The sequence below is a fragment of the Chelonoidis abingdonii genome, chromosome 11, assembly GCF_003597395.2.
Source record: "Chelonoidis abingdonii isolate Lonesome George chromosome 11, CheloAbing_2.0, whole genome shotgun sequence".
NCBI lineage: Eukaryota > Metazoa > Chordata > Testudines > Testudinidae > Chelonoidis > Chelonoidis abingdonii.
The window spans coordinates 7,357,825-7,371,403 of NC_133779.1; the positions used below are offsets into that span (position 1 = coordinate 7,357,825).

Sequence of the window (13,579 nt, forward strand, 5' to 3'; positions counted from 1 at the left end):
GTTTCCCTTAGCTGGGATTGAAAGCTGCACACTCTAGCAGCCCCTGGAGTATTGCTGGTGCTGGTCTCCTCCCAGCTGCATGAACAGACGTGGCTGGCTGGGCTGAGTTCCTCCAGTCCCCAAGTCCTTTTTGTGGCTGTTAGAGGAGCAGCAGCCTCTGCCCAGCTCCCATCTACACTAGAACCAACTGGAGAGTGGCCTTTGGCCCCTCCTTTGGGTGCCCCTGGGTGCCTGTGAGTGGGTCCCTGCTGGCCTAAGTTGAGTTGCATATTCTCACCAGTGAAGCCTCTTGCTTCTGGCTGGCTGTCCAGAGGGCCGTTCCCCAGAGCTGAGAGGCCCAGCTTGGCATGGAGCCTGAGAGTGCTCCCAGAAAAAGGCAGGAAGTATATTGTCCTCCCCCTCACCCACCTTGAAGTGATGTAAATGCAGTGTCCAGTCAGGCCAGGGACCCAGGCACCATTGCAGGCAGCTCCAAAGAGAGCCCTCTTCAGTGCACGCTGCAGCCAGGAGAACAAACCAGAGACTAGGGTGCAAAGGATGGGATAGAGATTAATGGGTGCAGACTGTGTGCAGCTCTGGTCACCCCATCTCACACAGGACACCCTAGAACAGGAGGTTCAGAGGAGAGTGGGGACTTGATCACAGTCTACAAGTACCTGTGTGGGGAACAAATATTTAATAACTGGCTCTTCCATCTAGCAGCGAAAGGCCTAACACGGTCCAATGGCTGGACATTGAAGCTAGACAAATTCAGATGGGAACTGTGAGAGTCATTATCCATTGGAACAACTTACTAACAGTCATGGTGGATTCTCCATCACTGGCAACTTTTAAATCAAGATTGGATGGTTTTCCAAAAGCTCTGCCCTAGGAATTATTTTTGGGCCGTTCCCTGGCCTGAGTTATGCACATTGGTCTCTTCTGGCCTTGGAATCTACAAATCTGTAACAATGGTCAAAACTCTTGGCTGGAGGGCGGGAAAAGATTTGACTTTATTCCCTTAGGGTATGTCTACACTGCAGTTGGAAGTGGGATTGCAGCATGTGTAGATACGCCTGAGGTAGATTTGATCTAGCTACCTTGGTCCCTAGAAGCAGCTGGCCTATGCCTTCACTCCTTCCGCTGTGACTTCAATGCCATTGTTACTCAAGCTAGCTTGGATCGAGTTCGGTCAAAGCTAGCTCCAGGATGTCTACAATCTCACGTCCTGGCTGTAGGGCAGACATTCCTCTAGAGGAGGTGAATAAGAAGCGACAGGAGAAAGTCTGTGAATTACTGACTGGTCGAGAAGGGAGATTGGGAGCATTTCCCTGCCTCACAGCACTAGAAGGGAACAGTCCATGAAATTAGAAGGGGAAAATTCCAAACTGATGAAGACATCCACAGACTGACTCTCATATTTTATTCAGAAGGAACTCATTGACACAGGATATTGTTGTGGCCAAAAACTTGGCAAGATGCAATGAGGGACTGGCTGTTTCTGTGGCTGACAAGAATATCCCGAGTTACTCTAGTCAACGCAACACAGAACATTGGAAGTGGGGGGAGAATCTCCTCCTTCAGGGTCTAACCCAGTCTCTAGGTGTCAAGGATCAGGATGAGACCTGCCGGGGCAGGTTGCTCCTCCATCTATCCGGTGCAGGGTTTCCTGTCTCTTCCTCTGAGCCATCTGGTGTAGGAGATGCTCTCCTCAGCAAGAGTGCCTCCGGATCTGATCCTGTCTGGCAGTGCCGATGTCCCTGTGCCTTCCCTTAACACGTCTCTGTTTAACTTTCCTTGTAGCCAAAGCTGACTCCGCAGGAGAAGCTGAAGTTGCGAATGCAGAAGGCTCTCAACAGGCAGTGTAAGCAGGACTGGTTTCATCGTGCAATTCACTTGCCGCTTTGGTCTGGCCTTGTGGCAGCTGCTTAAAATCTCTCTCTGTCTCTCTCAGTTAAAGCTGACAAAAAGGCAGCACAAGAGAAGATGATGCAACAGGAACATGAAAGGCAGGTACGTGACCCAACTGCACCTTGACGTGGGTCAGTCTCTGCCTCTAACCACTGCTGCGCCACTACTCCCATTTCACACCCCTGAGTGGAGTGTCTGGGCATTTGGAATGGGCTCTCCCTGCAGACCCCTCTGCCTGGTTAGGAGCGCTCATCGATGTGTTACCCAAGAGCAGAGGTAGCATCCACAGCGGTGGTCCAGGGGCGCAATAGGCAGGGGTGGGGAGTGAAGTCAGGGCAGCACTGCTGTGCTGAGGGGAGTGTGTGTGTTTTGGGGTTCACCCTGAGCTTGGGAGGCTGTGCCTCAGCTGAGCTTTGAAGGGCTCTGCCCACAGAATGAATGTGTAGCAGCTGCCTCTTGGGGGCACCTCGCTGCCTGTGCATGCCACGTGGCGGTTGGCTGATCTGTGCCTCTCTCTCTTTCAGGAGCGAGAAGACGAGCTGCGAGCCATGGCCCGGAAGATCCGAATGAAGTAAACTCTCTTCCTTCCCCTGTTGTGCTCTGGGCGTGTTCTCTGCAGGTTGTGCACTAAGCCCTCTTGTTTCTCTGCAGGGAGAGAGAGAGGCGAGAGAAGGAGCGGGAAGAATGGGAAAGGCAGTACAGCAGGCAGAGCCGCTCCCCATCCCCACGATACAGTGAGTACCTACTGCTTGGCACCGCCCTGGCAAATGACTCCTGTGCTGTCAGAGAGTGGGGGCAGGCACAGACTGCGGGGCAGGGAGTGTGATGGGTTCGGCCACAGAGACCCCCTTAGAACTGTCACCTCGTGCTGAAATTACCTCTGAGCCTGTTTCCCCTGCCAGCTTGGGCCTCCAGAACCCTGCCTTGTGGAGCCAGACATGTTAGCCTGCTGCAATATAGACCAGGGTCTGGACCAGGCCCCCAAAGCTGCAGGCTTTAAGTGAAAACCACTCAGCAGGTTACTTGTCTCTAGCACCCAGACACCCAGTTCCCAGTGGGATCCGTTTTACTCTGTAAAAAAGTTTATACAGGGTAAACCCATAAATTGTCTGCCCTTTATATCACTGATGGAGAGAGATGCACAGCTGTTTGCTCCCCCAAGCATTAATCACTTACTCTGGGTTTACTAATAAACAGAAGTAATTTTATTAAGTGTAAAAAGTAGGATTCAAGTGGTTTCAAGTAATAACAGACAGAATAAAGTAAGTCACCAAGCAAAATAAAGCAAAAATATGCAAGTCTAAGAGCAGTACATTAAGAAACTGACTACACGTAAATCTCACCCTCAGAGATGTTCCAATAAGCTTCTTTCACAGACTAGACTCCTTCCTAGTCTGGGCCCAATCCTTTCCCCTGCTACAGCCCTTGTTAGTTCCAGCTCAGGTGGTAACTAGGGGATTTCTCATGACTGGCCTCTTTGTTCTGCTACACCCTCTTTCATAGCTTTGGCACAAGGCGGGAATCTTTTGTCTCACTGGGTCCCCACCCCTCCTAAATGGAAAAGTACCAGATTTAAGATGGATTTTAGTATCCTGTGACATGGTCACATATCCTGTGAGACCCCAACCTCCATTCTTCCAGGGGGCCCACACGTACACAGGAAGGTTTGCAGGTAAACAGAGCCATTTACAGGTCATTGATTCTGTAGCGCCTTAATGGCTTCCACTTAATATGTTTACATCAGTAATACAAGTTTATAGCTTAGTCTTCTAACTCCAGACACAGAAATAATACATGCAGACAAATAGGATGAACACACTGAGTAGATCATAAGCTTTGTAATGATACCTTACAAGAGACCTTTTGCATAAAGCATATTCCGTTTACATTATATTCACATTCATAAGCATATTTTCATAAAGCATATGGAGCCCAGCATCACAGGAAGCAGCTGCGGTTTGGGAGCTGGCTGTCTGCAGAACTGGGGAGAGAGCTGCTCCTTGCTCCAGTATTTACTGTGATGGTATTGCGGTGGCTGTGGGCTAGGCTGGGAGGTGACTCTATGCTACGTGTCCAGCAGATGTCACGTTTCATCCTCAGCCTGTGCTTTGGATACTGGCTGGGTTTCCAGAGATTAGGGCCTAAATCTTCAGAAATGGCCAGTGATTTTGAGGCCAGTGGGAGACCCCTCCCCCCTACTCCCAGTACCTTCGAGGTCAGTCTCCTGCAGTCCCTCAGAGCAGCTTCTTCAGGGGTCCAGGTGTGTGTGTGAGGGGGAAGCATGATGTGTGGTGTTCTGGGGGAACAGTGCCATTTGGGTAACTTCCAGCCTCACTAATGGCTCGTGCCCCTGGAGAGCCAGCACCCCAGTGGGAGTTGGCTGTATCCAGGGCTTCCCTTTTCGCCAGGGGTTAAGAACATAAGAACGGCCAGACTGGGTCAGACCAAACGTCCGTCTCTCCCAGTGTCCTGTCTTCCAACAGTGGCCGATGCCAGGTGCCCCAGAGGACAGAGCTAAATCAAGATTAATAAAAATAAAAAATATTGATTGTATGTGAGAGTTTAAAAGTGGAATTAGCTTGTTCTGTTTCCATCTGACTAGTAGGACTGCGAGAGTTAGGTTACCCTCCCCTGCTTGGAGGGTCAGGCCTGTACCATTCAGTACGTCCTTTCCCCAGAGCAGTTGGCTGATCTCCCTATCAGCCAGCTGCTTTCCGGTTAGTCTCCAGTTGCTGAACTGGATGGCTCATGCTTGACTCCGCCATTTGCTAACTGTTAAAGAGAATTTCAGAGCTTACATAGCATTTTTTCTACTAAGATGTGTCACTCTTAAAGTGCTCATCTGTTCTGAGAGAGAGAAGAGCAGGGCATCGTTAACATCCGTTCTGAAGTCACATGGGAGCTTCTGGGAATCCCACCCTGAGATGCCTAAATATAGGCTGAAGGGTCTCACCTGAGGTCTCACTTCTGAAAATATTGGCCAGTATATTTAAAAAAAAGAAAAGGTCTTTGAGATGTGTTGCTCATGTCAATTCCAATTAGGTGTGTGCCTGGCAGCCGGAAGATCTTTCCCTGGCGGTATCCATTGGGTTGGCCTGGGCGCCCCCTGGGGTTGCACCTTTATGGCACTCAATATAGGGCCCTGCCAACCTGCCATCCCCTAAGTTCCTACTTACTGCTAGTGACAGTTAGCCAGAACCTCTTTAACTCTTGCTTTGGCAAGTGCCTCCAGTCTCGCAGTGTCTTTTTGTAAATTGTGACTATAGTTTATCCTACTTGTTGTGGTAAGTTAGATCGTTAGGTAGTTTCTTTCCAAGTTTCATTTTGGGAGTACCCCTCTCCCTCAATGCTCTCCCGGCATCGGGGCATGCCACAGTCCCTGGGTTTTAAAGCCTGCAAGGACTGTGGCAAGTCTATGCCCAGGAGCAACCCACACACTTTGTGTCTGAAGTGTTTGCGGGAGCACCATCAGAAGGAGCGCTGCAAGATTTGCAGGGGGTTTCGCTCCAGAACCCTTAAAGACTAGGACCAGTGTCTCAAGATCCTCCTTATGGAGGCTGTGCTCTACCCTCAATTGGACCCTAAGCACCTCCTCATCGGTGCGGAGTGTGCTGGCGCTGAGGAAGGACTGTGAGAGACCCTCTGCACCACCCTAGCTCTGTCCACAAGGCCTCGACACAGGCCACAGGGAGGCACCGATCTCAGTCTTCGGTGCCCCCCCAAAAGAAGAGGAGGCCGGAGAGGAGATGCTCTCTTCTAGCTAAGCTCAAGGAGCAGTTGGCTGTGAGACCCGCGTCAGGCCACGCCACCAACCAGGGTCATGCCGATTCCTGCCCCCACGGGGATCCAGTCAAGTCCGGACCCTCATTGCTCACTGGCCAGCCACAGCTGAGAGCTGCAGCTCCCCTCCACGCTAGAGGTGTTTTAGGTGGCAAGGGACCTGCTGGAGCTTATAGCACCATCCTCCCCTCCAAGGAGAGACAAATCACCAGGGCCAGTTCGACCCTCGGTGCCGTCAAGGGACAAGTCATCCCCATCCTGCATTGCCCTGCCACTTATTAAAACTATCAGTGAGGCCACTAAGACCTTGTGGCAGACCCCGGCCTCTCTGCCTCCCATGGCAAAGAGGAATGAGCAAAGGTACTTTATTCCCTCAAAGAGAGATGATCACCTTTATACGCACTCTCTGCCAGATTCCCTGGTAGGGGACGCGGCTAACCAGCATGAGCGCCAGGGCTATCAGGGGCCCTCCCAAAAAAACTGGAAGGTGAAGAAATTAGACTTCTTTGGCAGGAAGGTCTATTGGACGTGGGGGTTGCAGCTCCGCATTTCAAATCAACAGGCCATTGTCAGTGGATACAGCTACAACACCTGCGGAGTGATGGCCAAATTTGAGGAGCTGCTGCCACAGGACTTCAGCACAGAGTTTTCTGTGCTGGTTGAAGAGGGCAAGCTCATCACTTGAGCCACCCGCACCATGGCAACAGGGGGTAGCCATAATGAGGAGCTCCTGGCTACAAGTCTTTGGTGTCCCCTACGAGGTCCAGCAGACTATCTAGGATCTCCCCTTTGAAGGCTCGGCCTGTTTTTCAGAAAACAGACGCAAGGCTTCATAGCCTGAAGGACTCGAGGGCCACACTCCAGTCCTTTGGCCTGCATACCCTCACTACACAGCGGAAACATTTCAGGCCACAACCTCCATCATGGTTCTACCAGCCACAGAACAGACAGGATGGCTCTTGGAGGAACAGGAATGGCAGGAAGAGGCCCCACCCTTCCCCACACCAGGGCTATGGCCAGTCAAAGCCATCTTCAGGCCAGAAGACGACTTTTTGAAGGCACGCTCAAGGACGACGCACCAGCATGAACACTGGATCCCACCCCACCTTACCTTCTTGAACAGATTATCCCCTTTCTACCCATCATGGACCCATATTACATCGGCCCACTGGGGGCTCCACATGATAGGAAGGGGAAACTCCCTCCAATTCTTGGCCCTTCTACCCCCCTTCCCTGTCCCTCTTCAGGGACCCTTCTCAAAAGCAACACTTCATACAGGAGGTGCATTCGCTCCTGTTGCTAGGGGCAGTGGAAGAGGCTCCTTAGGAGCTGAAGGGCAAGGGCTTTTATTTCTGGTATTTCATAATACCAAAAGCCAAAGGCAGCCAATTTTTGCATGGTCTCCATTCTCCTTTCATTGGATCCAGGGGGCTGGTATGCCACTCTCAACTTGAAGGATGCGTACTTTCACATCGTAATCACAGTCCCACAGAAGGTACCTCAGATTTGTGGTGAACCACAATCACTACAGTTCACGGTCCTCCAGTTCAGCCTCTCAGCAGCACCTTGAGTGTTTACCAAGTGCATGGCAGTCGTGGCCACGTTCCTGCACAGGCAACAGGGTGTTTCCATACCTCAATGACTGTCTGATCAAGGGCTGCCCCAGAGAGCAAGTGGAGGCGCAAGTCGGGTTCATAACAGCAGCTTTCGATGAACTAGGCCTTCTCCTGAATGTGCAAAAGTCAACTCTGTCCCTGGTCCACCGGATCGAGTTCATAGGGACGGTATTGGACTCCATGAAGGCCAGGGCATACCTCCCGGAATTGCAGTTCCAGGGCCTGGGCAACACTATTTGAAATCTCAGGCAGTTCCCTACCACAACTGCAAGGAATTGCCTGAAGCTTCTGGGACATGTGACTGCTTGTACCTATGTAATACAGCACGCCAGGTTCAGACTCCAGCTGCTCCAATTGTGGCTGGCCTCGGTATATTGGCCAGTTCAGGACAATCTGGACAAGGTCGTCACCCTGCCTCGTCTGGCCCTTGACTCCTTTCTGTGGTGGTTCGACCCCAGGTGGTATGTGTGGGAGTTTCCTTCACCAGACTTGAGTCATCTCTCTTGTTGGTGACAGATGCATCAGCCTTAGGGTGGGGTGCACATGTGGGAGACCTCAAGACACAAGGTCTCTGGTCTCAGGGGGAGCTCACTGTCCACGTCAGCTTAAGAGAGCTGAGAGCGCTCTGCCTAGCATGTCAGACATTCCAAGTTTATCTGGAAAGGAAATGTGTATTGGTTATGACAGACAACACCACCAGGCATGTTTTATATAAACAATTGGGGGTGCACGCTCCTCTCCCCTCTGCCAGGAAGCTGTGGGACTTCTGCGTAGCTCATTCGATACAGTTGGAAGCATTGTACCTCCCCGGAGTACAGAACAAGTCAGTGGACTATCAGCAGGTCGTTCCACGGCCACAAGTGATCCTTGCACCTGGATTTTCTGAACTCCCATCTTTCAACAGTGGGGGTTTCCCCAGATAGACCGGTTTGCCACATGATGCAACAAGAAATATCAGTTTTGCTTCTTCCTGAACCACAGCCCAGGCTCCATTGTGGGCACGTTCCTCCTTTCATGGGAGGACCACCTCTTGTATGTGTTCCCTCCCATCCCTCTCGTTCACGAGATGCTCCTCAAAGTTGAGAAGGACGAGGCCTCAGTCATATTGATAGTTCTAGCCTGGTCCTGTCAACACTGATACACATCTCTCCTGGAAATGTCCGTGGAAGCCCTAGTCACCTTGCCGTTCTTCCCAGATTTTATAATTCAGGATCCAGGCCATCTCCAGCACCCAAACCATGAATCGTTGCATCTCATGATGTGGAAGCTCCATGGCTGAATCCAGTGGACCTGGTCAGACAAGTCCTCCTTGGCAGTAGGAAACCTTCCACGAGGGCTACCTACCTGGCCAAGTGGAAGAAATTTTCAATCTGGTCGGCGCAACCCTGTCTGTCTCCAATGCTCGTGTCCCTTCCCCTCATACTGGACTATCTGATCCACCTCAAACAAGGGCTGTCCATGTCGTCAGTAAAGGTTCAGTTGGCTGCCATTTCTGCCTTCCATCCAGGTGCAGAGGAACGATCGTCTTTTGCCAACCCCATGATCAGTCATTTCCTGAAAGGTCTTGACAGGCTGTATCCGCACTTCTGACAGCCGGTCCCAGCCTAGGACCTCAATCTGGTCCTTTCCAGACTAATGGGGCCACCTTTTGAATCGCTGGTGACATGTTCTCTATTGTACTTCTCATACAAGATGGCATTTCAGGTAGCAATAACATCAGCCAGGAGAGTGTCTGAACTTAAGGCCTTAACATCAGAGTCTCCTTACACTGTGTTCTATAAGGACAAGGTTCAGCTCAGGCCTCATCCGGGTTTCCTTCTCGAGATTGTCTCCCAGTTTCATGTCAACCAGGACATCTTTCTCCCAGTTTTCTATCCTAAGCCGCACTCAAGCAGCAGGAAGCAGAAACTTCACTCACCGGAGGTTTGCCGGACATTGGCGTTTTATGTTGAGCGAATGAAACCGTTCCAGAAGTCACATTCAGCTGTTTGTTGCCGTAGTGGACAGAATGAATGGGCTTCCAGTGTTCTCCCAGAGGGTCTTGTCATGAATCTGGGAGTGCTATGGCCTGGCAAAGGTACCTGCCCCTCTGCTTACAGCACACTCCACCAGGCCACAGGCCTCATCAGCAGCATTCCTGACACATGTTCCAACCCAGGAAGTATGCAGAGCAGCGATGTGGTCGTCATTACACTTTCACCTTGCATTTAGAGTTACCCAGCAGGCCCGAGACAATGCAGCCTTTGGTAGAGAGGCGCTTCAGTCAGCGAACCTTTGAACTCTGACCCCACCTCCAAAATTTAGGCTTGGGATTCACCTAATTGGAATTGACATGAGTAAGCACTCAAAGAAGAAAAAATGGTTACCAAGCTTCTCGTAACTATTGTTCTTCGAGAAGTTGCTCATGTTTATTCCGATACCCACCCTCCTACCCCTCTGTCAGAGTAGCCGGCAACAAGGAACTGAGGGAGTGGCCGGTTGGCGTGGCCCTATATTGAGTGCCGTGAAGGTGCGACCCCGGGGGGTGCCCAGGCCAACCCGACGGATACTGCTGGAGACAAATCTTCTGGCGGCCGTGCCCACAGCGAGCGCACACCTAATTGGAATCAATATGAGCAACCCATCTCAAAAAACACTGCTAAGAAGTGTTTAATGAAACTGCCACCATAGCCTGCAGTGCTGCAGACACTTACCTGCCTGTTCACCTTGCAGGGTCAGATCTGTACTGTTCAGTACGTCCTTTCCCCAGAGCAGTGGGTGGAATCCCTGCGTTTCTCAGTTAGTTCACTATAAATCAGCCTCCCCGAGCCTAAAGCTGCTGGAAAGGGCTGTCCCGCTCTCCAGAGCAACCAGGTTGTCCTTCTCCTGCCCACCAAGCAGCTGCCCTGTGGGCGCAATAGCATCTCCTAAGCCCGTGCCTGCCAGTGCAGAGGCTTCATCTCCAAGTTGTAACCCTTGCTCTTTGCTTTGCAGGTCGGGAATATGGCTCCTCCAGGAGGTAGGTTCAGTCTCCCCTCACCTGGGATGGGGTAACCAGCCACCTGCAGCTCCCAGCCCTGCCCATGGGGGAGCTGTGAGGGCACCCAGTCCTGAGCCTTGGGGCAGGTGGGCACAGGGAACACATGACACTCAGGACCCCGTTCTCCACATCCTCATAGACCTGGCTTGCCCTGCTGGCCTGTGGCACTCAATGGGCTCCTCCAGTCGCTGCCTCATGCTGCTGGCCCTGCTCACACCCTTGGCTGTCCTGGCCCTGCAGTGGGGGAGGGCAGGGCTGGCTGTGCTGAGGGCAGGCTCGGGTGCACTCGGCCAGTGGTGTCCATGACAGCTTGGCTGCTGCGTGCAGAGCAGTTGTGCCTGGGCGGGAGAAGTGAGGGGAGCTGAGCCCAGAAGGGAGCCGTCACTGTGGTGCTGCTTAACTGAGGCAGGCAGTGGTTTCAGAGTGGCCCAGTCCCTGTGTCACCTCTGACTTCCTCCCACTGAACCCAAACACAGTGAGGCCCCAGTCAGGCTTTTTCATGGACCAGAGAGATTGGTGTAACTCTGATGCCCGCTATAGGGAAGGAGTGGGGGAGTGCTGTGTGGTTGCTAGTGAGCAGCTGGGGCCCCTCCTTGCCCCAGGGCTGCCCTGGCTGCACATTCCCCTCCTTGCTTTAACTAGCCTGTCTTCTCCCTTTGCAGGCGTTCACGCTCCCGGTCCAGAAGCCCTCACTACCGCCATTAGAGCATGGGTCCCAGCACAGCACTGGTCTCTGCCCCCTTGTGGTGCGATCGGCTCAGCAGGCCCCACCAGCCCTGCTGTGTAGCAAAGCTGTACATTGCTGTTCTGTTTTTAAGATGCCAGTATCGGATGATAATAAAAAATCCGCCTTAGTCCTTGCAGGAGCCTTAAACTGGGCATCTGGGACAAGGCCTCAGCTCGGTCTCCCCTTTGTGTCTGCAAGGACCTGCACCCAGGGTAACTGCAGAGCTTTCCTGTGCCACGGGACGAGGGAGGGGTGGAGCTGAGCATTTTGACTTAGGGAGGAGGGGAGTAGGTCTGTAGTGTAAGGGAATTGGGGTTGGGGGCAGTATCTGTGCCCTTCCCCCTGGAATGGCTGTGGCCTGGCCCTGCAGACAGCAGGGAAGCTGGAGGAATGAGGCTTGGAGGACACAGGGTGGCTTAGGCTGTGGCTTTCCTAAGGAAATGTCAGTTCCCTTCACCCCTGGGCCCTTTCTACTAGATGGGCTAGTGGGTGCTCTTAGGGGATGCAGGCCCAGAGGGCTGAGAGGGGAGGCTCCTTCTGGGGTGTTAGAGAGCTTATTCCTTTACCCTCTCACTTCCCTGGTTCTTCTCATGTGAACAGAGAGCAACAATACCCGAAGTCCAAAGGTGCAAACAATTTGATGTTTCTTAGGGTGAACTTCCAGCAAGCTTAAATCAAAGTTCCTTTTTCCTTATTTTCATATCCTGACTTAATTCCTGTTTGCCCCTAACTTATATAGTAATAATCTCAGCTAGACCTTAACCAATCATATTACTGAAATTTACCTAACAAATCCTAACATTGTAACATGATTAACTAATCCAGGGGTGGACAACCTGAGCCTGAGAAGGAGCCACAATTTACCAATGTACATTGCTAAAGAGCCCCAGTAATATATGAGCAGCCCCCCATCCACTTCCCAGCCCCTGCTGGCAGCCCCCACCAATCAGCACCTACTCCCCCCCCCCCCCTCTGCAATCAGCTGTTTCACATGCACAGAAGGCTATGGAGAGGAGCAGGGAGGCGTCAAGGGCATGGCAGGGGCCTTGGGGGAAGGGGTGGAGTGAGGGGCAGATCAGGGGGTTTTGCAATGAGCACGCCCCAGCACGTTGGAAGGTCAGCATCTATAGCTCCAGCCCTGGAATCAGTGCCTAGGTAAGGAGCCACATCGTAACCTCTGAAGAACCGCATGTGGCTTCGGAGCCCCAGGTTGGCCACCCCTGAGCTAAACCACCTTAATTAGTTCACACCCAGCAAAATTAATTCTACAGCAGACAGAAATAATGCAAATAAACAATAGCAAAGTAGGAACTATAATGACAAAACAACACAGAAGTGATGATTTCACAACTACATCTATAAAGACACGAGGGTTTCCTAACTGTCTATTGATAAGTGAGTTCTTATCAAACGAAATTTCTTTTTACATCTCCTAGGCTCTTCCCTTTCTCTGGAGGTGATAGATCAGCTCACCGTTCTGACAGCCCCCAGTTGCCTTATTTCAATATGACTGGTTTGAAATGTGTGCAGATGTGACCATTTGCTTCCCAGCTTATGGCTGCTCCCACTGCTTAGCCAAAGGCCTTAGCTTAAGAACAGGGTGTCAGACTGTCACAGTGAGAGAAGGCCCTTACACAGGCAGACAGTGATTTTGAATCTTTCTTTTATACCTCTATAACTAGCTACGTGATAAACATACACCTACGTTCTTAAACTACAGGCCTGAATATCTATATCCTAACATGGGGCTGTAGCTCTTCATCCACTAGCCTGGGCCTTTTCTCTAGAAGGTTCTGTTCCAGTTGGGTGTGGACCTGTGGCTACGAAACCTGTACATGGCAGGAGCAAGTAGGGTTTAAACTGATGGAAGTGTTAAACCAGAACAATTTATGCGTGCGTACGGATCAGAATCCAAACCAAGTGCCTGGTCTGGTACCTGCAGAGTGCTATTACCTAGCTCTTTAAATGCCACTATACCACTGCGAGGAGGCTGGGTAACAAAACAAGAATTGCAATTCATAGAACTAGGGGACTGGATGGAACTTTGAGTGGTCATCTAGGCCAGTCCCTTAAGTATTATCTAGACCAACCCTGACAGGTTCTAACCTGTTCTTAAATGTCTCCAATGACAGAGATTCCACAACCTGCTTTGGTCATTTATTCCAGTGCTTAACTGCCCTGACAGGAAGTTTTCCCTAATGTCCAACCTAAACTGCCCTTGCTTCAATTTAAAGCCATGGCTGCTTCTCTCCTCCTCAGAGGTTAACAAGAACAATTTTTCTCCCGCCTCTTTGTAACAACCTTTTATATACTTGAAATCTGTTATGTCCCCTCTTTCTTTCAAGACTAAGCAAAATCCAATTTTTTCAATCTTCCCACATAGGTCACGTTTTCTAGGCCGTGGCTCCAAACCTTTCCAGACGACTGTATCCCTTTCAGGTGTCTGATTTGTCTTGTGTACCCCCAAGTTTCACCTCATTTAAAAACTACTTGCTTACAAAGTCAGACATATCAGTACAGAAGTGTCACCACACTATTACTGAAAAA

The 13,579-nt window shown here is 51.2% G+C and overlaps 1 protein-coding gene across 3 annotated transcripts in view; it reads left to right on the top strand.

Moving 5' to 3' along the window:
• CLASRP (CLK4 associating serine/arginine rich protein) overlaps positions 1 to 11,203 on the top strand; it is a 44,443-nt gene extending 33,240 nt beyond the window's left edge. For all 3 annotated transcript variants that reach the window (XR_004376155.2, XM_032798043.2, XM_075071414.1), the window contains exons 18-23: positions 1,783 to 1,843; positions 1,934 to 1,992; positions 2,415 to 2,461; positions 2,542 to 2,624; positions 10,260 to 10,284; positions 10,968 to 11,203. Coding sequence is in view for 2 of the 3 variants with exons in the window: in XM_032798043.2 (XP_032653934.1) it covers positions 1,783 to 1,843; positions 1,934 to 1,992; positions 2,415 to 2,461; positions 2,542 to 2,624; positions 10,260 to 10,284; positions 10,968 to 11,010 (318 nt within the window). In the remaining variant the exon portion in view is untranslated. The remainder of the gene's footprint in view (positions 1 to 1,782; positions 1,844 to 1,933; positions 1,993 to 2,414; positions 2,462 to 2,541; positions 2,625 to 10,259; positions 10,285 to 10,967) is intronic.
• The last annotated feature ends 2,376 nt before the right edge of the window (positions 11,204 to 13,579 follow it).